General features: G+C 38.4%; 1 protein-coding gene across 11 annotated transcripts in view; it reads left to right on the plus strand.

Annotated features, from left to right (window-relative positions):
• ABCC9 (ATP binding cassette subfamily C member 9) overlaps window positions 1–25,504 on the plus strand; it is a gene marked incomplete at both ends in the record, with an annotated part of 138,976 nt that overhangs the window by 98,457 nt on the left and 15,015 nt on the right. For all 11 annotated transcript variants that reach the window (XM_079716026.1, XM_079716030.1, XM_079716032.1 and 8 more), the window contains 4 exons: window positions 94–251; window positions 3,873–3,965; window positions 14,383–14,485; window positions 25,012–25,113. In XM_079716026.1, coding sequence (XP_079572152.1) covers window positions 94–251; window positions 3,873–3,965; window positions 14,383–14,485; window positions 25,012–25,113 — 456 coding nt within the window. The remainder of the gene's footprint in view (window positions 1–93; window positions 252–3,872; window positions 3,966–14,382; window positions 14,486–25,011; window positions 25,114–25,504) is intronic.

The raw sequence follows: 25,504 nt of genomic DNA on the forward strand, positions 1-25,504 counted from the left end.
ATAAAAAATAAAAATAAATTAATGATTAGTTGCCTTATAACCAATGTTTTATTTGAGCTAAAACATTTTCCTTTCAAACCACCTTTTTAACAGCATATCCCTCCAACTTTGGAATCTCTAACTCGCTCAACGCTGCTCTGCGTGTCTGCCATTGGCATGATTTCTTATGCTACCCCTGTGTTCCTGGTTGCACTTGTGCCTCTTGGGGTCGCCTTTTATTTTATCCAGAAATACTTCCGAGTGGCCTCTAAGTAAGTAAAACAATGCACTATTCATCTTCAAAAGCCCATGTATTTGATTGTGATCCAGATTGGCTGTAACATTTTTCAAGATAAGGTGTGGAATTTGGAAATGAAATCTAATTTAACTTGATGAAACCTATCCTGATATTATGTTTCATTTGAAGAGATATTTTGTTTCTGTAATTGGTTATCTAAGCCTTACATAGTTCTGGATTTATATTAACAAGTGGATTGAGCTCAATTTTTCATTCCATGGTCCTTTTTCTGAACATGGCATTGACAGGAAACTTATGAAATCAAATATAGCCCCAAAGGATAAGTGATTTAATATTGTTATATTCCACAAGTGGGGGGAAAAAAAGTAAAATATTTTCAAATGAGTAAAATTCACTCCATAAAAGATTAGTAGAAGTAAAAAGAGGTTAAAGAGATAAATCAGAGTGATAACTATAAAAGCAGAGAATCTTGAATGTCTGGTAGGAGTGCTGTAACTTTAAGAGGTTGGAAATTTTTAGATTGGATCATTTAACACGCCCTTGAATATCCAGCCAAATAAATAAAAGATAGCCATGGATTGTAAATTCTTCTGTTAATATAAGATTTGTCATTTGCTGAGATGTTGAATAATTAAGTGAAATATAGTACCAGTTGTTTTGAACTTTCCAATTTAACTTTGAAGTCCATGCTTTAAATAATACAGTAAATTTTATATTATCGCAGTAATCACTTTATTTCAACAAACACTTATCAAGCATTGTGTGTTGTAAATAACTGTGTAAGCCATGTGTCAGAGGAAGAGATCAACATGGCAGGGAACGATTCTCAAGAAACTTACAGACTCTTGGGAAGATAAAAAATAAATAAGGTAACCCTTATATGTGGATCAAGAGCTGGAATAGGCAGATATTGAGTTTATTCAGTAAAATGAAAAGATTTAATAGGACTTGAGTGCAGGGAAAATGAAAAAATCAGGTAACAAGAAAAGGCAAGATTATAGTTGGGAACCTTTGGATATATCTGCAACATTTCTTAATTAAAAAAAATATATATAGTTGTTTCTCCCTCAGGGCTATGAATTAGGATCCTTCAAATGTTGCTATGTTAAATCTAGGGATGCGTTTTCATCCCTAGCCTCTTCCCTTTGCTTGTAGCAAATTCAGACCAAAAGGAAGAGGCTAGCCATTAAATTCGCTCTTTCATTTCTTCTGGTATTATTGTTTTGTTTTGTTTTCTGGTATTACTGTTGATGCTGCTTGCTGGAGGGGCAGAAAAGTTCAGATACTTCATTTCTGCTGGCTGTTTCCAAATCTCACTTTGCCTTCTCACCACTGATATTCAACAATCATGTTTTACTTCAATCTCATACTCATTTGGGCCTGTTTTCACTCCTGGGCAATACAAATTGAGTGCAAAAGCCAGGCAAATATTCTTAGTTCATTACAAATTTGAATTGTGAATTCTGTTCATTATAAGTAAGAATAATCTGTTAACACTGATAGTTAAAATATGCAGAGGATGAATTATTTTTAAAGGATGAACATTGATAATGGATTATAAGCCATTCTTATTTGAAATTCTCTGAAAGTTCGCAAATAGGACCACATGATACTAAATCTCACAGACAAAAGGACCCTTCTAGATGTTGAGGTTCTGCAGAACTCACCCATGCTGGAAAGCTCAGGCAGTTTACCAGACTTTGTGTGTGTGTGTGTGTGTTACACGGGCCTCTCACTGTAGTGGCCTCTCCCGTTGTGGAGCACAGGCTCCGGACGCACAGGCTCAGCGGCCATGGCTCACGGGCCCAGCCGCTCCGCAGCATGTGGGATCCTCCCGGACCGGGGCACGAACCCATGTCCCCTGCATCGGCAGGCGGACTCTCAACCACTGTGCCACCAGGGAAGCCCTAACAGACTAATTTGTAAACACCAAAGGGAATGAAGGTGGGGCACTAGCTACAGGACATGCCATGAAATTTTGAATATCTAAAGTCAAAGACCTCATCTGTGGTTAGCTCTGTAAGTAAGCATTTCCTGCTTACAAGAATACAAGATCAAGCTGTACCCTCACCTTTTTGCTTCCATAAAATACAGTCCTATAAGCAGAGTTTCCTCCTTCCTCATTTTTTCCCTTTCATGACAAACCTCAATGTAGTGACTATGTGTTACTTGTCTCAAATTTATAAATAGCCACTTTTCTGTTTAAAAATAGCAGACTCTTTACATTCCTTCATATTCATCCTCCTCCTCCCCTCTCTCTTTCCCTCCCCTCATTGCAATTTCTGAAGTGAGTAAATCCATTTTAGAAACTTAACAAAAAAAGACTTTGCGTCTGGTTGTGGGATGACCCAGGCAACCCAGAATGGCCTAAGATTATGGAACAGTTGAAGATTACGTTAACAGTGAACTCAGTTCCCTTGACTCTGGCAGGTGAATATTAGCACTGCTAGTCTCATTCCCTCGACCCCAAAGACCCCGAGAAAGACAGAAAAAAGGCTGAAAAGAAAAAAACAGGCATGTTTTGAAATGTGTGATATAAATCTTAGCCTATTTTCTAGAAAGCCTAGCTTATGTCATTTAAAAAGTTGTCATGGGGCTTCCCTGGTGGCGCAGTGGTTGAGAGTCCGCCTGCTGATGCAGGGGACACGGGTTCGTGCCCTGGTCCGGGAAGATCCCACATGCCGCGGAGCGGCTGGGCCCGTGAGCCATGGCCGCTGAGCCTGCATGTCCGGAGCTTGTGCTCCGCAACGGGAGAGGCCACAACAGTGAGAGGCCTGTGTACGGCAAAAGATAATAACAATAATAATAAATAAATTAATTAAATAAAAAGTTGTCATGAGTGTGCATCTTTATGGAAAGGGTCCTATTCAGGCATTTGTCCACCAGACATTCATTGAGTGCTTTATATACCTGTAAATATATATTTACACTCAAAGGACCAGTGAATATAAGTTCCATTTAGGCAGGGATTCAGTTTCATTGTGGCAGAAGCCAAACTTGTTACCTGTTTCTTCAAATATCTTTATTCTCTGTCCCCCATCCTGGTAAATAGTACTGTCATTTTCCAAGGCTTCTGAGTAATTACCAAGTTATATTTGACTCTCCACTCTTTTTTCATTTTAGTTTTTTTTTTAATTGAAGGATAGTTAATTTGCAATGTTGTATTAGTTTCAGGTGTACAGCAAAGTGATTCAGTTATACACACACATATATTTATATTCTTTTTCAGATTCTTTTCCATTATAGGTTATTACCAGATATTAAGTATAGTTCCCTGTGCTATACAGTAGGTTCTTGTTGTTTACCTACTTTATATATGGTAGTGTGTATATGTTAATCCCAAACTCCTAATTTATCTCTCCCCTCATCCCCTTTGGAAACCGTAAGTTTGTTTTCTATATCTGTGTGGCTCTCCTCTCTTATTCATTCTGCTATGAGTTGACTGTAGCAGTTTAGAAAGCTACTTCTAGTAGGCTATCTCACAATCTCCCCTTATTTTAACTCTCACCCACATCACAATAATTAAGAACTTTTTAAAAAATTTCTTACGTAGTCTATCTTTACTCACTGATCCTCTTCCATCTTTGAGTCTGAAGAAGTGTGAGGTTTATTTTTGCACTTGTCTCTGTCCTAGGGATCTCCAGGAACTTGATGATACTACTCAGCTCCCTCTGCTTTGCCACTTCTCAGAAACCGCTGAAGGACTCACCACTATTCGGGCATTTAGGTGAGTAAACATGTTTTCCTTTTGTTGATTAGGCAGTTACATCATCAACAAATATTTACCTACATATAACTGATCATTGCTCCCATTTTTGGATGCTCACTGTGTGCGTGACTGTGTTCTAAACTAGTAGTAAGAAAAATGTGGTAGTAAATGATCACAGAGTTTAATCTTTTGAAATTTTAATAAGAATAAAGAAAGAATTAAGCATCATGTTGGAAGGATACTAGCTGTGGGATTTAGACCAGGATTTGAAATTCCCTAGCCTCATCTGTGAAATGGGGAAATCAGTTTTGCTTCTTAGACTTGTTGGACTAATTGATATAATGCATGTAAAGCATTAACCACAGTGGTTAGCAGAAAAACACCCAACATAGAAGTTAAAATAAATGTATTAATAATAATAATAAAAGAAATATTATTACACCAAAGTTATTTTAGGATTTAATCAGTTTTCTTAAAGTTGGTAAACAGAGTAATATCCCAAGCTTTTCATCAAGAGTGTCTGCTTAATACACAAAGAATTACCTGACCCTGTTTTGCCTGTTCAGGTAAAATCAGAAAAGAAGGTGGCATCATTGAATGTTTCATTTACTCTAGAAAATCAACATCTTAAAGTATTATATCTTTCTGTAGTGCTAAATGCAAACATGTATTGATTTCTTTTTTTAAATTAATTAATTTTTTTATACAGCAGGTTCTTATTAGTTATCCATTTTATACATATTAGTGTATGTATGTCAACCCCAATCTCCCAGTTCATCCCACCACCACCCCCCGCCCCACTTTACCCCTTGGTGTCCATACATTTGTTCTCTACATCTGTGTCTCTATTTCTGCCTTGCAAACCAGTCCATCTGTATCATTTTTCTAGATTCCACATATATGCATTAATATACGATATTTGTTTTTCTCTTTCTGACTTACTTCACTCTGTATGACAGTCTCTAGATCCATCTACATATCTACAAATGACCCAATTTCATTCTTTTTTATGTCTGAGTAGTATCCCATTGTATATATGTACCTCATCTCCTTTATCCATTCATCTGTCGATGGGCATTTAGGTTACTTCCATGACCTGGCTATTGTAAATAGTGCTGCAGTGAACATGTGTCTTTTGAATTATGGTTTTCTCTGGGTATATTCCCAGTAGTGGGATTGCTGGGTCGTATGGTAGTTCTATTTTTAGTTTTTTAAGGAACCTCCATACTGTTCTCCATAGTGGCTGTATCAATTTACATTCCCACCAACAGTGCGAGAGGGTCCCCTTATCTCCACACCCTCTCCAGCATTTGTTGTTTTTAGATTTTCTGATGATGCCCATTCTAACCGGTGTGAGGGGATACCTCATTGTAGTTTTGATTTGCATTTCTCTAATGATAAGTGATGTTGAGCATCCTTTCATGTGCCTCTTGGCCATCTGTATGTCTTCTTTAGAGAAATGTCTATAAAGGTCTTCTGCCCATTTTTTGATTGGGTTGTTTGTTTTTTTAATGTTGAGCTACATGAGTTGTTTATATATTTTCAGATTAATCCTTTGTCCATTGATTCATTTGCAAATATTTTCTCCTATTCTGAGGCTTGTCTTTTTGTCTGTTTATGGTTTCCTTTGCTGTGCAAAAGCTTTTAAGTTCCATTAGGTCCCATTTGTTTATTTTTGTTTTTATTTCCATTACTCTAGGAGGTGGGTCAAAAAAGATATTACTGTGATTTATGTCAGAGTGTTCTTCCTATGTTTTCCTCTAATGGTTTTATAGTGTCTGATCTTACATTTAGGTCCGTAAACCATTCTGAGTTTATTTTTGTGTATAGTGTTACGGAGAGTTCTAATTTCATTCTTCTACAATGTAGCTGTCCAGTTTTCTCAGCACCACTTATTGAAGAGACTGTCTTTTCTCCATTCTATATCCTTGCCTCCTTTGTCATAGATTAGTTGACCATAGGTGCATGGGTTTATCTCTGGGTTTTCTATCCTGTTCCATTGATCCATATTTCTGTTTTTGTGCCAGCACCATATTGTCTTGATTATTGTAGCTTTGTAGTATAGTCTGAAGTCAGGCAGTCTGATTCCTCCAGCTTCATTTTTTTCCCTCAAGGTAGCTTTGGCTCTTCAGGGTCTTCTGTGTCTCCATACAAATTTAAAGATTTTTTTGTTCTAGTTCTGTAAAAAATGCCATTGGTAATTTGATAGGGATTGCATTGAATCTGTAGATTACTTTGGGTAGTATAGTCATTTTCATCAAGAACATGGTGTATCTCTCCATCTGTTTGTGTCATCTTTGATTTCTCTCATCAGTGTGTTATAGTTTTCTGAGTACAGGTCTTTTACCTCCTTGGGTAGATTTATTACTAGGTATTTTATTCTTTTTGTTGCAGTGGTGAATGAGAATGCTTCCTTAATTTCTCTTTTTCATCTTTCGTTGTTGGTGTATAAGAATGAAAGAGATTTCTGTGCATTAATATTGTATCCTGCAACTTTACTAGTTTCACTGATTAGCTCTAGTAGTTTTCTTGTGGTGTCTTTAGGATTCTCTATGTACAGTATAATGCCATCTGCAAACAGTGACAGTTTTTCTTCTTCTCTTCCAATTTGTATTCCTTTTATTTCTTTTTCTTCTCATATTGCCATGGCTAGGACTTCCAAAAGTATGTTGAATAATAGTGGCAAGAGTGGACATCCTTGTCTTCTTCCTGATCATAGAGGAAACGCTTTCAGTTTTTCACCATTGAGGACGATGTTTGCTGTGCGTTTGTGGTATATGGCCTTTATTACGTTGAGATAGGTTCCCTCTGTGGGAACCTATCTCCACTTTCTGGAGAGTTTTTGTCATAAATGGGTGTTGAATTTTGTCAGAAGCTTTTTCTGCATCTATTGAGATGATCACATAGTTTTTCTTCTTCAGGTGTTAATATGGTGTATCACATTGACTGATTTGCATATATTGAAGAAACCTTGCATCCCTGGGATAGATCCCACTTGATCATTGTGTATGATCCTTTTAACGTGTTGTTGGATTCTGTTTGCTAGTATTTTGTTGAGGATTTTTGCATCTATATTCATCAGTGATATTGGTCTATAATTTTGGTTTTTTGTAATATCTTTGTCTGGTTTTGGTATCTGGTTGATGGTGGCCTCATAGAATGAGTTTGGGAGTGTTCCTTCCTCTGCAATTTTTTGGAAGAGCTTGAGAGGGATGGGTGTTAGCTCTTCTCTAAATGTTTGATAGAATTCACCTGTGAAGCCATCTGGTCCTGGACTTGTTTGTTGGATGATTTTTAATCACAGTTTCAATTTCACTACTTGTGATCAGTCTGTTCATATTTTCTATTTCTTCCTGGTTCAGTCTTGGAAGGTTATACCTTTCTAAGAATTTGTCCATTTCTTCCAGGTTGGTCATTTTATTGGCATAGAGAGAGTTACTTGTAGTAGTCTCTTATGATGCTTTGTATTTCTGCAGTGTCCATTGTAACGTCTCCTTTTTCTTTTGTAATATATACATATATATATATATTTTTTTCGGTACACGGGCCTCTCACTCTTGTGGCCTCTCCCGTTGCAGAGCACAGGCTCCAGACGTGCAGGCTCAGTGGCCATGGCTCACGGGCCCAGCTGCTCCGTGGCATGTGGGATCTTCCCGGACTGGGGCACGAACCCGTGTCCCCTGCATCGGCAGGTGGACTCTCAACCACTGCGCCACCAGGGAAGCCCTTTTGTAATGTTTTTGATTTGAGTCCTCTCACTCTTTTTCTTGATGAGTCTGGCTAAAGGTTTATCAATTTTGTTTATCTCCTCGAAGAACCAGCTTTTTGTTTTATTGATCTTTGTTATTGTTTCCTTCATTTGTTTTTCATTTATTTCTGGTCTGATCTTTATGATTTCTTTCCTTCTGCTAACTTTGGGTTTTGTTTGTTCTTCTTTCTTTAATTCCTTTAGGTGTAAGGTTAGATTGTTTATTTGAGATTTTTCTTGTTTCTTAAGGTAGGATTGTATTGCTATAAACTTCCTGCTTAGAACTGCTTTTGCTGTATCCCATAGGTTTTGGATCATCATGTTTTCATTGTCATTTGTCTCTAGGTATTTTTTTGATTTTCTCTTTGATTTCTTCAGTGATCTCTTGGTCACTTAGTAGTGCATTGTTTAGCCTCCATGTGTTTGTGATTTTTATATTTTTTTTCCCTGTAATTTATTTCTAATCTCATAGCATTGTGGTTGGAAAAGATGCTTGATATGTTTTCAATTTTCTTAAATTTACCAAGGGTTAATTTGTGACCCAACATGTGATCTACTCTGGAGAATGTTCCATGTGCACTTGAGAAGGAAGTGTAATCTGCTGTTTTTGGATGGAATGTCCTGTAATTATCAGTTAAATCTCTCTGGTCTGTTGTGTCATTTAAAGCTTGTGTTTCTTGATTAATTTTCTGTCTGGATGATCTGTCCATTGGTGTAAATGAGGTGTTAAAGTCCCCCACTGTTATTGTGTTACTCTTGATTTCCTCTTTTATAGCAGTTAGCATTTGCCTTATGTATTGAGGTGCTCCTCTGTTAGGTGCATATATATTTACAATTGTTATATCTTCTCCTTGGATTGATCCCTTGATCATTATGCAGTGTCTTTTCTTGTCTCTTGTAACATTCTTTATTTTAAAGTCAATTTTATCTGATATGATTATTGCTATTCCAGCTTTCTTTTGATTTCTACTTGCATGGAATATCTTTTTCCATCCCCTCACTTTCAGTCTGTATGTGTCCCTAGGTCTGAAGTGGGTCTCTTTTAGACAGCATATAGATGGGTCTTGTTTTTGTATCCATTCAGCAAGCCTGTGTCTTTTGGTTGGAGAATTTAATCCATTCACATTTAAGGTAATTATCGATATGTATGTTCCTAGTACCATTTTCTTAATTGTTTTGTATTTGTTTTTGTAGGTGCTTTTCTTCTCTTGTGTTTCCCACTTAGAGAAGTTCTTTTAGCATTTGTTGTAGAGCTGGTTTGGTGGTGCTGAATTCTCTTAGCTTTTGCTTGTCTGTAAAGCTTTTGATTTCTCCGTCGAATCTGAATGAGATCCTTGCTGGGTAGAGTAATCTTGGTTGTAGGTGCTTCCCTTTCATCACTTTAAATATATCATGCCACTCCCTTCTGGCTTGTAGAGTTTCTGCAGAGAAATCAGCTGTTAACCTTATGGGAGTTCCCTTGTATGTTATTTGTCATTTTTCCTTTGTTGCTTTTAACAATTTTTCTTTGTCTTTAATTTTTGTCAGTTTGCTTACTGTGTGTCTCAGCATGTTTCTCCTTGGGTTTATCCTCCTGGGACTCTCTGTGCTTCCTGAGCTTGAGTGGCTATTTCCTTTCCCATGTTAGGGGAGTTTTTGACTATAATCTCTTCAAACATTTTCTTGGGTCCTTTCTCTCTCTCTTCTCCTTCTGGGACCTCTATAATGCAAACGTTGGTGCATTTAATGTTGTCCCAGTGGTCTCTTAGGCTGTCTTCATTTCTTTTCATTGTTTGTTCCACAGCAGTGAATTCCACCAGTGTCTTTCAGGTCACTTATCCGTTCTTCTGCCTCAGTTATTCTGCTATTGATTCCTTCTAGTGTAGTTTTCATTTCAGTTATTGTATTGTTCATCTCTGTTTGTTTCTTCTTGAATTCTTCTAGGTCTTTGTTAAACATTTCTTGGATCTTCTCAATCTTTGACTCCATTCTTTTCTGAGGTCCTGGATCACCTTCACTATCATTATTCTGAATTCTTTTTCTGGAAGGCTGCCTATCTCCACTTCATTTAGTTGTTTCTCTGGGTTTTTATCTTGTTCCTTCATCTGGTACATAGTCCTCTGCCTTTTCATTTTGTCTGTCTTTCTGTGAATGTGGTTTTCATTCCACAGGCTGCAGGATTATAGTTCTTCTTGCTTCTACTGTCTGCCCTCTGGTCGATGAGACTATCTGAGAGGCTTGTTCAAGCTTCCTTATGGAAGGGACTGGTGGTGGGTAGAGCTGGGTGTTGCTCTGGTGGGCAGAGCTCAGTAAAACTTTAATCTGCTTGTCTGCTGATGGGTGGAGCTGAGATCCCCCCCTGTTCGTTGTTTGGCCTGAGGCAACCCAGCAATGGAGGCTACAGGCTCTCTGGTGGGACTAATGGTGGACTCCAGGAGGGCTCAAGCCAAGGAGTACTTCCCAGATCTTCTGCTGCCATTGTCCTTGTCCCTGTGGTGAGCCACAGCCACCCCCCACCTCTGCAGGAGACCCTCCAACACTAACTGGTAGGTCTGGTTCAGTCTCCTATGGGGTCACTGCTCCTTCCCCTGGGTCCTGATGCACACTCTACTTTGTGTGTCCCCTCCAAGACTGTTTCCCCCAGTCCTGTCAAAGTCCTGCAATCAAATCCCACTAGCCTTCAAAGTCTGATTCTCTGGGAATCCTTCCTCCTGTTGGACCCCAAGTTGGGAGGTCTGATGTGGGGCTCAGAACCTTCACTCCAGTGGGTGGACTTCTGTGGTATAAGTGTTCTCCAGTTTGTGAGTCACCCACCCAGCGGTTATGGCACTTGATTTTATTGTGATTGTGCCCCTCCTACTGTCTCATTGCAGCTTCTCCTTTGTCTTTGGATATGAGGTATCTCTTTCAGTGAGTTCCAGTGTCTTTCTGTAGATGATTGTTCAGCAGTTAGTTGTGATCTGTATTGATTTCAATTAGAGATTTTTCTAACCTAAGAAATATTTGTATTACACATATGTATATATATACATATAACTGAGTCAAAAAGTAGAATATAAAGATACAGCCACCATCTACAACATGCATCACAGAATTTCTACATAAATCTACCTAGGTTTCATTGTGAAGGATTTATACTTTCCACAGTGGTGTGTTTTCCCGTCAGAGTGTGCAGTGCCTCTTATTGGAGATGGTAAAACCATTTATTGACTTTGAATGTAGGTATTAAGATAAGATTTATGTTCTAATAGTAGCCAGCAATGCCCAGTGGTACTCATAAGTATACCATATTAAAAATTACATTTTTCACCAAACAAGTCCTTCCAAGTTAATTTATTTGAGTTTTGAACACATGCTAGGTGCTACTCTTGCTGCAGATATAGAAAGACTCCAAAGACATGGCCTTTTGTTTCTAACCGAGATAAATGCCACAGAGAAAATGGATGGGATAACATGGCAGGTGGGGGACAATCAGTGTCCAGATTCAGGCAAGCTGGTAGGTGGAAGAGTTGATGGGTTCAACAGAAAACAGCCTCTATTTTCTTCGTGAAGAACAGGTCAGGTCATTTTCCGAGAGTGCTGAGGACTGGAATCACACAAAGCATCTTGAAGGAAATGATGATTTAGCATGAAAGAGAAACTTGATCAAAAGTCAACGTTTAGTTTTTTCACTTACCTTCTTCACCAGACACATGAGCAGAATTTGGCTTGACTATTTCTAATTTTACAACAGGAAAATTCTAGAGAGCTGTAAGAAAGACAAACTATTACATGACATCTAAGACGTGAATGATGATTGGAAGACACGAAAGACAGCCCAACTTTTATGTAGCAGTACATGCATCAGACTCATCCAGATTTAGATCTTCTAGGGTTCATTTTTAAAGTAAATATAACGTACCACCAATATCAGCACTTTTAAACCAAAGGAAGTTTTACAATGTGGGGATAGTTTTGCTACCATGAAAAAAATTCTAGAATCTTTACATTTGGTAACTTGTGGTTAAGAATCAAACACATTCTTTTCCATCTATTTCTTCCTTTCTTTCAGGCTAGTAAGAGTCCCCAGAGTCCTCAGCGCTTTGGAAAGTTCGTATTTACTGAAATAGGCTGCTTTCCTCCCCTGCGTTCAGGGTTCGTGGTGTACTCACAAGCAGTCTTGAACTCCCTCAAGTAGTTTACCACCAAAGGATCACAGTTAAATTAGACTGAGATTTCAGTGACCTTTCCTGCTTTTTTTTTTGGCCTGACAGAATAAAGGTCTAAGAATGTTCAAAAGATGAGCTGGATGTGGATGAAAAGATACAGACTGAGTGTGTCAAAGTTTCCATTAGGAAAACAGAAGGGTTCTTGCCAAATAGAAACACACAGAAAGAATGTTCGCTGCATTTCCACCCCTCCCCTTTCACTGCTGCTTTAGATTGTTGCCAACTCCATTTACAAACTCTTTAAGAGTATATCTGCAACAATATCCCCAAACTGAAGGAAGAGTAAGAAGAGCCCCAGACAAAGCACTTTGTCACAGTGAAGTGTTTGATGTTCATCTCAAGTGGAGTCCACAGGCTTTGGTCCAAACGCCCCCCACCCCCACCCCCAATCTCTCCATCACCACAGCCCTCTAGGGAGATGGCTGTCTCCTCCAGCCCCTGAACATGTTGAGTTTTCTCACTCTGTTCCTTTGATTATGTTGTTCCTGATACCTCCAGTGCTTTGTCCCCCCTTGTTCACCTGAAAAATTCAGCCCATTTCTTAAAAGCTCACTAAGACCATCTTCCTAGTCCTTTGTGAAACTTACTTAATCCATCTTTCCCCACCATCCACCCCATTCCCTACCATTCTGATCCTCTGATCAGTCCAAATCGTCGCCTTCCTTCATGTTCATGTAGCATTTTGCGCATAGGGCCGTTATGATTGGCTTCTGTGTTGTGCCTTCCTTACTTGTTCATACCATGCTTCCTTCCTTCACTAAACAATGGGCTCCTCTAGGGTAGAGGTCATGTCTTATTCAGACATATATATTCTAATGTCTCAGTGCTCGTGCTTGATGAATGTTTCTGAATGAGTGGGTGAAAATCCACCTAACAATGCAAATACAGAATTGGATATATCTGTTTACAGTTGAAATCCACTATCTCAGTAAATCCTATAACCCTATGAGTCATCCTACCTTAATTATTCACTCTGTCCATCTCTAAAAGGGTCATCACCAGGGTAGTCCTGTTTCTCTGTCTGCTTAGTCCCGCCCTAGTGCATTGCTATTCAGCACAGGTCCTCCTGTGCATGGCATTTGGGTCAAGGCTACATAACTCAAAGTGAGGTAATTATTTGGCTCTGATTGCTGTATCCTTTGATTAGTGTAGCTCAGATGTTGCTGTCTGACTCAATTATCTGATTTTTCTGGTTTGGCATATTGGAATGATCAGATTGATTGGATAAATATCAAATATCTGCTTTATATTGGCCTGTATGGATGACTTCACGGGCCAAGTGAACACCCCACCCTGGACTTCTTCATTTTTGACATAGTGATTGTTTATTATAAACGTTTGCAAATTGATTTGAAGATCTGGGGGGGACTTGGAGCAGTCTCTTATCAAATAGGAATTACCACCGGGCTGTCAGATGAAATTTGGCTGCTTCTTGCAAACATAATACATAGACAGGAGGTCTGTGTAAGATAAGCCATGGCCACAGAAAATTGAACAAACCTTTGGCATTTCCTACAGCCTTCAAACTAGTTATTTTGGTTATCTGATCCAGCTTTCCATTGTTTCTGTTACTGAGGGAAAATAATTTAAAAATAAAAAGAGGCTATTTTTGCGATGTAGAAAAGATTTATCACCATGTAAGATGAGTTTCTTGGAGAAGTAGCTCACATGTTCGAATGGATGAGGTTTTTATTAGAAGTTTCCTTTATAACACAGGTTACACAGAATTTGGTCTGATTATGTTAATCCCCTAGAATGAACTTAATTTGGCCAAGAATCAGTATCTAAACTGTATGTGTTATAGATCCTTGTAAGCACCACACACCAATAGCTTCTTTCATGTAATGACCATTCCTACAAATAGTTTGGAACTTTGAGATTATATGATATCTTGCTTAACAAGGACATCTGCCATTTCCAAGGACCCCCATCCTCCACTTCTTGCCACTTCATTTTCCTTCTTTGAGTCCCAGAAACACTGAGCAAAAGAAAAAATTTTAAGTGTATATTTGCCAGTTACCAATGCATATTTTCCTGTCTTCCCTGAGTCTCTTCTAGTACCTTCCACCCAACTCCAACCATGCCATGTGGAAAAGTAAAATACATGCAATAAAAAGTAGGTGGAGTATGTTGCATATCTTTACAACTTCTTCTGGTTTTTGTAGGGCACTTGAGACATAGACCATGCCTTGTTTTCATGGCTACCATCATTATGTGGAAATTTATGAAACAATCTTTAATAGGACTTTGTCATTGGAAAGATTCCTTTCCATAGCAGGGGTTGAGAAAGAAAGGAAACACTGCACCACACCATCTCTCAGTAAGGGTGCAGGAGAGCAGTAGCAGCTGGCCTTTATTTGCAAGTAGGAGTCCACTTACTAGTCATTCCATCCCATCAGTTTGTCACCGTGTTGAGTAAATAGTGTAGTAGGAAGTGTGACTGTTTTTTATTATTTCTCCTGTTGTGTAGCTAACATCATAATATTTTTGTTTTCTGCAGGCATGAAACCAGATTTAAGCAACGAATGCTGGAACTGACAGACACGAACAACATTGCCTACTTATTTCTCTCAGCTGCCAACAGATGGCTAGAGGTCAGAACGGTATGTTCATTTCATGAGTTTCAAATGGAAACCACACAGAAAAGAGGCCTGATGCAAAGAGGAAGACAGTTGTAAAAATTAGGCTTCCACTGAGATTCAGCAGTCGCTTTGCATTTTCTGAACTTTAAAATAGCTCAGGTTTGTTTATGTTACGGATGAAATTTGTCATAATGTTTTTAGCTAATGGCAAGACAAATAGCCCCAAATGCAAAAATTCATTTTGTGTTCATTAGTCGCTAGATTATATAAGTTAATGGAATGGCAAATATTTGTATAACTTCAGTTTTTTTTTTCAAAAGAGCACATTTGACAAGTGAACAGATGTATTCATTTACTCCACTGAGCTGGACCGACCTGGAAGAAATGGCGACTTTCTCTCTTTTAAGCCCGTGGAGGATCATGTTAGCCCAAAATGTAAAACATTGTGATTAATCATCTGTTGCCTTCTTCTGCCCTATATAAAGTAGAAGAATGGGTACAAGCTTTGACATCGTACAGACTTGGTCTAGCAAGTTAATGAATTTATCCAAGTCCCAGTTTTTTATTTGTAAAATAGGAGCAAGAATGTTACCTTATGGGGGTGTTAGGATTAAAAATAATAATATAAATCCCCTAGCTCACTGATTGGCAAGTGCACTCAACAAATGTCTTTTGAATGGATGGATGGATGGATGAATAAATGAATTGAAACAGTACCTGCCCTGGTAAGTGGTTAATAAGCCAACCAGTTGGGGTATGAATGAAGTAGGAGACAGGTGAGACCCAAGTTCCAGAGGTAAGGGGATGTTGTTTGCAGACTGGTCTGCATAATCTGCAGTATGAATAAGACACTTCAGCAGTAATGATGAGTTGACTGTCATCTTTTTTAAAAAAATAATTATCTATCAGTTTGTGAAAAGGAAAAGGAGGTTTACTCATGCTATTGTAAGAACCTCACTTCTGCTGATTAATCACCCCTACCACATGCACACTTTCTTTCAAAACTCAATGGACCAGAGAGGGCAGATGGCAATGGGAATTTGATAAAGTTGAAATGAAGGAGCACAAATTAAAATCTGAGTCGTTGACGGATGAATACAGATTGGTAGGGACTCTGGGATCCCCCTGTGAGCTGTAGTTGCCATGATTTCTCACTAGTTTACAGAGATTCTCTACCACTCTATTAGTTATTGTGTAGAAATTATCCAGCAACATAACACAATTATATTTCACAAATTTTAGGTAGGAAATTTCTTATGGGTTACTGTGGGGATTGAGAGGGGGCAGGGCAGATTCTCCTGAGTTATCTATAACTAGCATAAAGGCAGGTGAAGTGTTTAGGACTTAGAACCAAAATATTATTTCTAGATCTTACACAGACCCTAATTCCTTGCTTTAAGCTTCTGTTTGTTTGTTTAAATCTGTTTTCTCCAAGGAAAAGAAATCATATCTGATAACAGAACTAATGATGAAATAGCTTCATCAAAGAATGTCCTAAAATCACAGGGAGAAAATATCAGTAGTTACCTTTGTATTTGATTTTCCTGAAGTTGAAGATCAAGTATGTTTTTTAGGGGCAAGTGTGTTTACTTTGGACTTGAGGTGAGTGTCTGACCTGACTCCTGCCTCTACTCTTTAGCACTTCCTACTGTCAGGTTAATGGACAAATGTTTAACAAGAATCTTCAAGCAAACCATATGTTCTGCTCTCATAGCCAGAAGACAAGATATTAGAGCCTTCAGACTGCCAAGAAAGGGAAGGTCAGGAAAAATTCAGAGAGGAACAGCAGCCAGATTCAGAATGGGTTAGTTTAGCTTGACTCACACTCTGCTACTTAAACGCCCCCCCCCATTAAAGGCAGCTGGACCTACTTGAATATAAAAGAATTCTAGTTCTACCTGCAGAAGTCTAAAAAAAATACTGATATGTGAAAAAGGAAGGGCTAAATCTGCCATTCATTCTGTTACCTTATAACACATTTATTTTTGTGTCTTTGTTTTCTGTGTATTATACTCTTTCTACAATTTGCTATCCAGCCTTACCAGATCTCTCCCTTAAAACCAACACAAAAAAATTAAAGAATCCTTTGCTTCTATTTCTGATTAGTAAATATAAAATTTGGTAAGAAACTTGTTGATTTACTGCAACATTCCAGGCATATCTGCTGATAGAAGTCAAGGTCCAAAGTCCTTTGTGGATGATTTGTCTCTTCCATCTATTGTATTTATGTATCAGTAAGTTTATGTGGGTATACACACAACACACACACACCACACACACACACATACACACATGCTTCTAGACAATCCCAGAGATCCAACTTAAAACCAGTCAGATTTATTCTCTTTCTGTTCTTTGGGTATACAGAAAGTTCTTATTAGAATCAGAATATTTAGAATATTAGAATATTTATTTGAATATAAATGCTATAATCCAAGAACATATGCCACAGTAGGGGTGTTGAATGAATAAAGTAAATAAAATGCATAAAAATAATGAATAAAAAATTTTAAAAATGAGTAAACTCCAATAAGGAAATAACCTTTCTCCCAATCATATACATGTAAATGACCTCATTACTACTATGCTTCTGTGGATGTGTCGGCATCACTGGAGATACAATTTCCATTTGAAAGAAATGGATCTTGTGTCAAAAATATGAGAAATATGAACATTGAGAAACAGTACCTTGGAGACTGGGGCGTGAAATGTTCTCCGAGCCCCACAGCTGGACATACTCTGCCTTGTAAGTCATTTACAAAAAATATGTAATGAAAACTTCTATTTGGCCCAGTGACTGTCTGCATGGACCTTATCTACAGTATCAACACAGCCCCCTCCATTCCCTATTGTCTGATATATTACTCAGCAAATTAACAAAAATATCTGCTCTAGCAAATATTCTTGGAGCTCCCATAGCAGAAGCACAGTTAAACCATACCAGGAGGGGGGCAGCATTGGGCATAACTCAGAAGATGCCAGCAGATTTCCTGATGCAGATCTGGGGATTTCACCAACTCTAATTCATGGACTCATGACCCAAGTGGACAGAAAGAGGAGAAAACTTATCATAGTTTTCTGTGGCTGTTTTTCTCTTCCCTTTCTCTTCATTCTCAATTTTAGCTTTCCAGAGCAATGCCACTGAATTCTGTGGACAATCCCCAAGAGAAGGAAGGGAAACTAGAGTAAAAGCACCCTTTTTAAATTCAGGAAAATGCCTGAGCCTCATCCAATTTTTTTTATTATCTATTTATATATATATATATATATATATATATATATATATATATATATATATATATATATATATATATATATATATATATATATATATATATTTACATATGGCTCTTGTTTCTTTTCCTGGTCATGTTAGGTAAGTGTTAAGACAATTACAAGTTATTCCCTTTCTCTGGCTGAACAATGTTCCCTATGGAAGATGTAGCCCTGCCCACCATGTTCATTTCATACTTATTCTGAATTGGGAAAAAAATAAAGTTCACAACACACTCCAATTAAAAAGGACAAGAATCTAAAAGAATAAAATCGTTTGGCTGGTAGAAAGTAGCCAGACCGTGACCACCCAGGTTACTTTGGCAGTGGAGGGCAGTGTTTCTCCTCTGGATGCCAAGTGAAGTGGGCCACAGTCATGTGCAGCGTGTCACGACAGCCTAACCTTTGAATGCTGCGTACGTTCTTTTGTTCAGCACAGCGTTTTCTCTTCATCCCTCTGAACTAAACAATTCCAGTTCTTTGGCATCGGTGTTTCCATTTGCGAAAATTGTGTAACTCTATCTAAAGGGTGTCTTTCCAAGGCTTTGTCTTGCTGTGTATGGCGAAAGGATAAAAGAAAAATCACATCAAGAAGCCAAAAAAAGTCTTTAGAATCAACAGGCTAAAGTGAAAATAGTCTTCAGGGTGAGCTTGCGTGAGAGTCTATTTTGTGAAACAGCACAGAGCTTTTTTGTATGTTCATAACTCCATTATAGACAGGTGTGCGTTGATCTTGTAATGTGAAGACCCAGGCAGTCAGTGGAACCATAGACGTGGACTTCTGAGGGCCATGTGAAGGAGAAAGATAGTGTTGCTGATAACTATTTACAAGGATGTTGTATGGAAAATTACAGTTTTTACTATAATCCCACATATAGATAGAGAAATTGTTGAATCACTAGAAATCTGACAAGAGGCTTCTCTGTTGACATAGGAATCAAAGCCTTCCCTTCTGGAGGGGAGTGTTGAACTCACAAACTCAATGGAAATTATAATTTATCACTATACTTATAAAAATGTCCTGCTGTTGGGCCCTCTCTGAGAATAGTCATTCACATATGTAGTAGCTTCTATTTCCTAAGTAGAATCTCTCATTCCATTGTATCGTTTTGACTGAAGGCGTTTTTCATTGAATTGGTTGGGTAGGATGTAGAAGGCCTTAGCAGAAGAATTTGTGCTTCTAGTGATCCCTAAGTGTTTACTCTCCTGTGTGTGAGTTATTCAGACCATCTGCTTCTCCTTTCTTAACTTTTTGCCTTTAAGCCATTTTGTTGTTCAAATGTTTGCAATGGAAAGGAAAGACGGTGTGGAAAGGTAGAGTCACTTTATAATTCAATAAACTTGTTGTTTAATGGTAAAGGAAGTGGAAAACTGGGAGCTAACATAAGCTCTATCAATTTCACACGTCTATTACTCTTGTTGTATTTGAAAGGAAGTGATTGGAATTTAGTGGTTTTGCTATGAGATTTCTTGATAAACGTTATGCGCAAAGGAGCTTCCTCTCTTATGCAGATTGAGGTAAAATTCTGATCAAATGCTTCCAAAAACTCCCCAGTTACTTAAAAAAAAAACATTATTGAGCAGGGATAGTAATCCTGAAGTGAGCTGAAAAGTATCTCATTGATGTAACTAAAAGACAGCACGAATAGCACTTTTTAAAAAAAGAAAATGATGAAGAATATTTTTATAATAACTGCTTTAGATGCTAAACTGCAGACATTTTGGCTTTTAAGCTCTTGTATCTATTTGAATTTACTAGATTGTGGAATTGGGAAGTGGGTTCATCTCCTGAAAAATTTGCTCTAAAGGTGCTTCAAAAAGCTATGCCTTGGACATATATACACTACCAAATTAAAATAGATAGCAGTGGGAAGAAGCTGCATGGCACAGGGAGATCAGCTCGGAGCTTTGTGACCACCTAGGGGGGTGGGATAGGGAGGGTGGGAGGGAGATGCAAGAGGGAGGAGATATGGGGTATATGTATATGTATAGCTGATTCACTTTGTTATACAGCAGAAACTTACACACCATTGTAAAGCAATTATACTCCAATAAATATGTTACAAAAAAAGAAAGAAAAAAGAAGAAGAAAAAAAATGAGACAAAGCAGGGAAAGCTGTTGGCACAGTGCCTGCCATGTGACAATTGACCAATAAATGTTAGTTATTATTTTATTATTAACTAAAAAAAAAAAGAGAGAGTGGAGTAAAGCAGGTGACTTTTTATAACTTCTAGCTTTTTCATATTGTATCTTATTTACAGAGAGGAAAAGTGGCCCCAAAAGTCTGTCAATATAATATAAATGTAGCAGAACAAGGTGTAACAATCATTAGGTCATATACATTCCAGGGATAGGAATAGGGTTTGGGGAGGCTGCCTGGCGCGTTTATGTTGCACAAAGCTCTTCCACCCACAGAGCCTTCTCTTAGCCCCTTAACAGCCCTATGAGATTTGTATCATTAAATACATGTTACACAAGGGGCTATTTAAGGTTACACAACCAGAAGAGAGAGTAGAGGGTATGTGGAATACTTATTGACCTCTTATGAATCAAAGCTCCTATGAATTAAAAAAAACAAAGCTATGCCTTTTTGCTGAGGTGTCAAAAACATCTCTTTACATTATCTTTACATATAAATGTTGGCATATTTTATTTACTGGACTAAGAATTAAAATAATGTCTAATGATCATACTGAAAACCTTACAAGTAGTTTTGAAAACATTAGCTCAATGAGAGAGACACGGAAAATATATACTGACTTTAACTTATTGATCTCTTCGCTCCCTTTTCTCTCTTCATTTGTTTTCACTTCTTTTACTGGTTTCATTGCCAGGATGAGGCTAACCCACCTATTATCAGATTACCATTTCAATTCAATAGAAAAGAGTTTAAAGTATTATCTGATTGAATCTAACATTGAGTTCTATACAATGGTGGAATCCAAGGCCCAATATAGAATATAAAGATCTATAATAAATTAACTTAACAGGGAATGAGGTGGGAGGAAGAGAGATTGAGTGTGTAATGTTTTCCGTTTCCTTTATAATATTTATATTAGGCATACGTCTAATTTCCATTTATTGAGACTCTGATTAATCTGTTGTTACGGTATGTCAGTTGCAGCCTTGTTCTCTTCCAGTCCTATTCAGATTGCTCTTTGTAACACAGAACATGGCATTTTGTAAGTTTTTCCTGTACAATTGAAATAGCAAAACAATGAATAATTATTGGGAACTGAATGATGAAGTTCTTGACTTAAGAGTGCTTTTCACTTTAGAAAGGCAAAGAACTCCTAACACTTGTCCATAGCACAGCTTTCTAAGATAGTCATATCACAGTTCTAAGCGGGGGATAAAAAATCATAAAACTTTGTGTTGGGCTTCCCACCTTGTCAAATATGCATCCTTGTAATATTTGTACATGTTCAACTCTTAAGTCTGGAAAAGGGATTGGTGGAGACTTAAATGACTCATAGGAGTCCTTTAGAAAAAGAAGTCAGAAGCCTGGATTTAGAAGATATTTGGCTCATAGAAGAACTCAGTGAATGTTTTATGAAGGGGGTCAATGTATCCAGTCATGAATTCCATAAGGAATCATTGGGCCTTTACCATGTACTTAGCATTACTGTATTCCTGTTGCTGGAAATTTTAGACAGACTCTTTTTTCATGGACTTAGATTCTAGTGAGAGTAAATGGACTATGAACATGAGAACAAATAAGCAAATGAGATCATTTCAGATAGCTCGAAGCGTGAGGAGGAAAACAAAGCAAGACAATGGGCTAGAGAACAGCTCCAGGGCTGGGGTGGGATCAGGAAGGGAAGATCTCTCCAAAGAGGTGTATTTAAGAACTGACTCCTAGATGATGAGCAGTAGCCTGGTGTCTGAGACCTCTGGGAAGCATTTCAGGCAGAGTCAGTGGCAGAAACAAAGTTGGTATGTTCCCAATGTTACTGACCCAGGTCCTTGGAATCTTTAATTAATAGAAATTGAGGGCTTCCCTGGTGGCGCAGTGGTTGAGAGTCCGCCTGCCGATGCAGGGGACACGGGTTTGTGCCCCGGTCTGGGAAGATCCCACATGGAGCGGCTGGGCCCGTGAGCCATGGCTGCTGAGCCTGCGTGTCCGGAGCCTGTGCTCCACAACGGGAGAGGCCACAACAGTGAGAGGCCTGCATACCGAAAAAAAAAAAAGAAAAAAAGAAATTGATAAGAAGCCAGAGGAGAAATTTAGGCAAGGTTTTACTGGGACTCATGCTACAGCATAAGGGAGTGAAATTAAGTAACAGGTGCGCTTGCTCACTTCCTGAGGAAGTGACAAGCTGATTCCTTAAATGGGATGAGGGTGAGGAAGGATCAGTGGGCTGGGGAGAAGGCGTGGCTTACGTGGTCTGCCCACCCCCCTGGTGGTGCTGTGCGCAGGGGTCATGCACAGTATCCTGCTTTTCTCCCGGCACCTCAGACATGGCAATTGGTTTGTGGCCTTTTTGTATCTTATTATAATCACCCGAGCTGCACATGTGTGCAGTTATTTTTAGTCCCTTGTTGTTTCTTTGTACTCTCTTGCTTGGGGGATTCATTTGTTCAGGTGCGAGCACTGCAGTAAAGGGTCCTAGGTACCAGGTCCCAGCTTATCTCACCAAAGACAGAAAGACCAACATAGTTGGAGCAGGGTGAAGGAGCAGGAAAGGAATCTCAAAAAAGGTCAGAGGAGGCAGAGTCTAGACTCCAGACTTTACATCATATAAGGCTTTGTAATTCATCGGAGTTTGAATTTATTATAAGTGCAATAGGAAGGCATTGATAATTCTAAACAGGGAAGTTATATATACTTTTAAAGGAATATATGAATGAATGAATGGAGAGATGGATGGATGAATGAGGCTCTTCTTTCCAATGAGGTCAGCTGAGAGGTAGCGGAGAACAGAAATTAGTAAAAACATACCCTGCTTCAAACCCTTAAAATGTATGTTGCCCACAGAAATTTCTCAGATGCCGACTGGCATATTTCTTTATATCAACCTGGGAGCATCTTGCTGGAAATATCTCCTGGTGCTAACGTACTTTCTGAAACTTATCACACAGACACTTTATGAGTCTTTTTAGAAAAGATAATATGGAAATAACAAATTTATAACATAACATTAAAGGTATTACCTTTCACAAGAGAGTGGGAAGGAAAAATTCATATTGTTGTAAATATTTTGGAAGTATTTGGGGAACACGTTGGCATTTATAAAATATAAAAGAGCAGCCCAGGCTGGTTACATTTGGCATTCATGTAGTTGTTGCTTCAAATACAGGGGGAAAAGGAAGAAAAGAACTGTCTGATTGGGATGTGACAAGTTGTTAACAAATGGATACACGGGAAGAAGCGATCAAAGGAGTATTTACTACCTCTATGGAATTTACTCCCTCAAGGGATTAACTCTCATGATTTCTTTCTTTATTTTTTGTACAGATAATGGGAGTCATTACAGAATTAAATTTTAGTGCCTGTTTTAACCTTTGATGTTTTATGATGCACACAAACTTTTAAGCTTGCTTCAAACCTTTGAAAATCATCCAGAAAAAGACATCCTGTTACATGGAGGGGGGTAAATCTAACTGATATTTAATCTTTTTTATTTCTTTCAAAATCCCTGTAAATTAGGTATCATTTCTATTTTCTGAAGAAGAAACTGAGTCTCAAAGGGGTTTAAATGACTCATCTAAGCTTTCTAGCTGGTAATTGACAAAAGCATCATTTGAACCCAGATCTCTGATTCCAAGCCTGGGATCATTGATTGCTCCCCAAAAATTTGATCTTTGGTGCTATTTAAAAAGAGGCAAGGATGCGCACATGCGAGCTGATTTGAGAAACTGCATTCTTTATGTATATATATATATATATATATATATTAGAAGTTTTATTTTGTTTTATTTATTTATTTATTTTTGGCTGCGTTGGGTCTTAGTTGCTGTGCGCTGGCTCTCTTGCATTGAGCGGGTCTACTCTTCATTGCGGTGTGCGGGCCTCTCATTGCAGTGGCTTCTCTTGTTGTGGAGCACGGGCTCTAGGCATGCAGACTTCAGTAGCTGTGGCACGCGGGCTCAGTAGTTGTGGCTCACGGGCTCAGTAGTTGTGACTCACGGGCTCTAGAGTGCAGGCTCGGCAGCTGTGGCGCATGGGCTTAGTTGCTCAGCAGCATGTGAGATCTTCGCGGACCAGGGCTCAAACCCATGTCCCCTGCCTTGGCAGGTGGATATTCAACCACTGGGCCACCAGAGAAACCCTGAGAAACTGCATTCTTGACTTCAGCATGTTAAACACTCTATTACTGTCATTATGGTCTTATCACCTAGTTACTAGTTATTTTTTTGAGGTAGCAGAGGTTATCTTTCTAGAGATGGTCATCACCAGTGAGATGAGACTTGAGATAATTCTAGAAAGTGTTCATGCCTGAACTTCTCTCTGCTTCTGGCATGTGTGACACATCAGCATGACAAGTTTTAAAGATTTCTTTTTCAAAAGATGACGTAATAGTGCCTAAGAATGCTGGGAAATGGGGAAGAAAGAGTGTTAGAAAATGGACAGATGTCCCTTATCTCTCCTTTGAGTTTAAGGCTGGCCTTAATGAATTTTTAAAATTTCTTGGAAGAGTTTATCATTGAGTCATCGACAATTCAGATACTCTAAGACATGCCCATATTTCTAATTTAGGAAGAAAAATTACACTTATTCCTATTTCCATGAAATCTATAGATTTAATATCCCAGACTCTGAGACCAGATAGTCGAAAATAGTTCAGATACAAATCCCAATAAGCTAACTAGAGACAAACTTCTGCAAAGGCCTTGACTTAGCATACAAGAGAGCTAATCCCAACCCTGGTATAAGCACACATGAAATTTAAGGTAGAAAGTTAAGTTCAAAAATAATTGCTTGTCTGGCAACACAATACAGTAGATAAGAAAAAGAAAGAAAGAAAGAAAGAAAGAAAACCCTGTGTCTGATCCTGGTCGTGCCAAAAATTGCAGCTTAATTTCTGACCAGGTGTTTAACGTCTCTGAACGCATATCTGCATGAATATAATCAGAGCCTTGCATCGTTTCCCTTCCAGTCCTAATTGTGTGAGTTGTTATTCTTCCCTACCTTCTGTAACATTCTTCTGAAACTTAACAGGATACACAAGGAGTAGCGTTTATTCTCTTAGTGATCACCTGGGTTGATTGAGATATTTGGTTTAAGAACTTGGGGAAAATCTTTCAATATTTTTTTCTCACTCCTTTTTAGGATTATCTGGGAGCTTGCATTGTTCTCACTGCATCAATTGCATCCATTAGTGGGTCTTCCAATTCTGGATTGGTGGGCTTAGGTCTTCTGTATGCACTTACGGTACGTATGGATGAAAATCTCTCTTTGCGCAGTGCTGGAGGTACTTTCTGTATGTGGTTATTATTACTCTTATTCGTGGATGCTAGAGAGGAGTTAGAAATTCATAACAAGATGACAGCCTGCAAATAATAGTAGATTTGGGCCCAAACCCAGCATTTTAGGATGGCATGGATTCATTTCTGGTATTGTGAACCAATTTTTAGAAAGTCCTCAAACCCTATGGTCAGAGTTCTCCCAAGGCTGTTTGGAATTCTTGTCCTGAGTTGCTCACCACACATTTAGGGACACTAACTTGAATATGACTATAAATGAGGTAAATGGAAACAGAGGTCCATACAACTATCCGCTGTGCAGGGAAGTCAGGACAGTTCACAGAACAGGGACATTTGAG

Source organism: Hyperoodon ampullatus (assembly GCF_949752795.1).
Source record: "Hyperoodon ampullatus genome assembly, chromosome: 11".
Taxonomy (NCBI): domain Eukaryota; kingdom Metazoa; phylum Chordata; class Mammalia; order Artiodactyla; family Ziphiidae; genus Hyperoodon; species Hyperoodon ampullatus.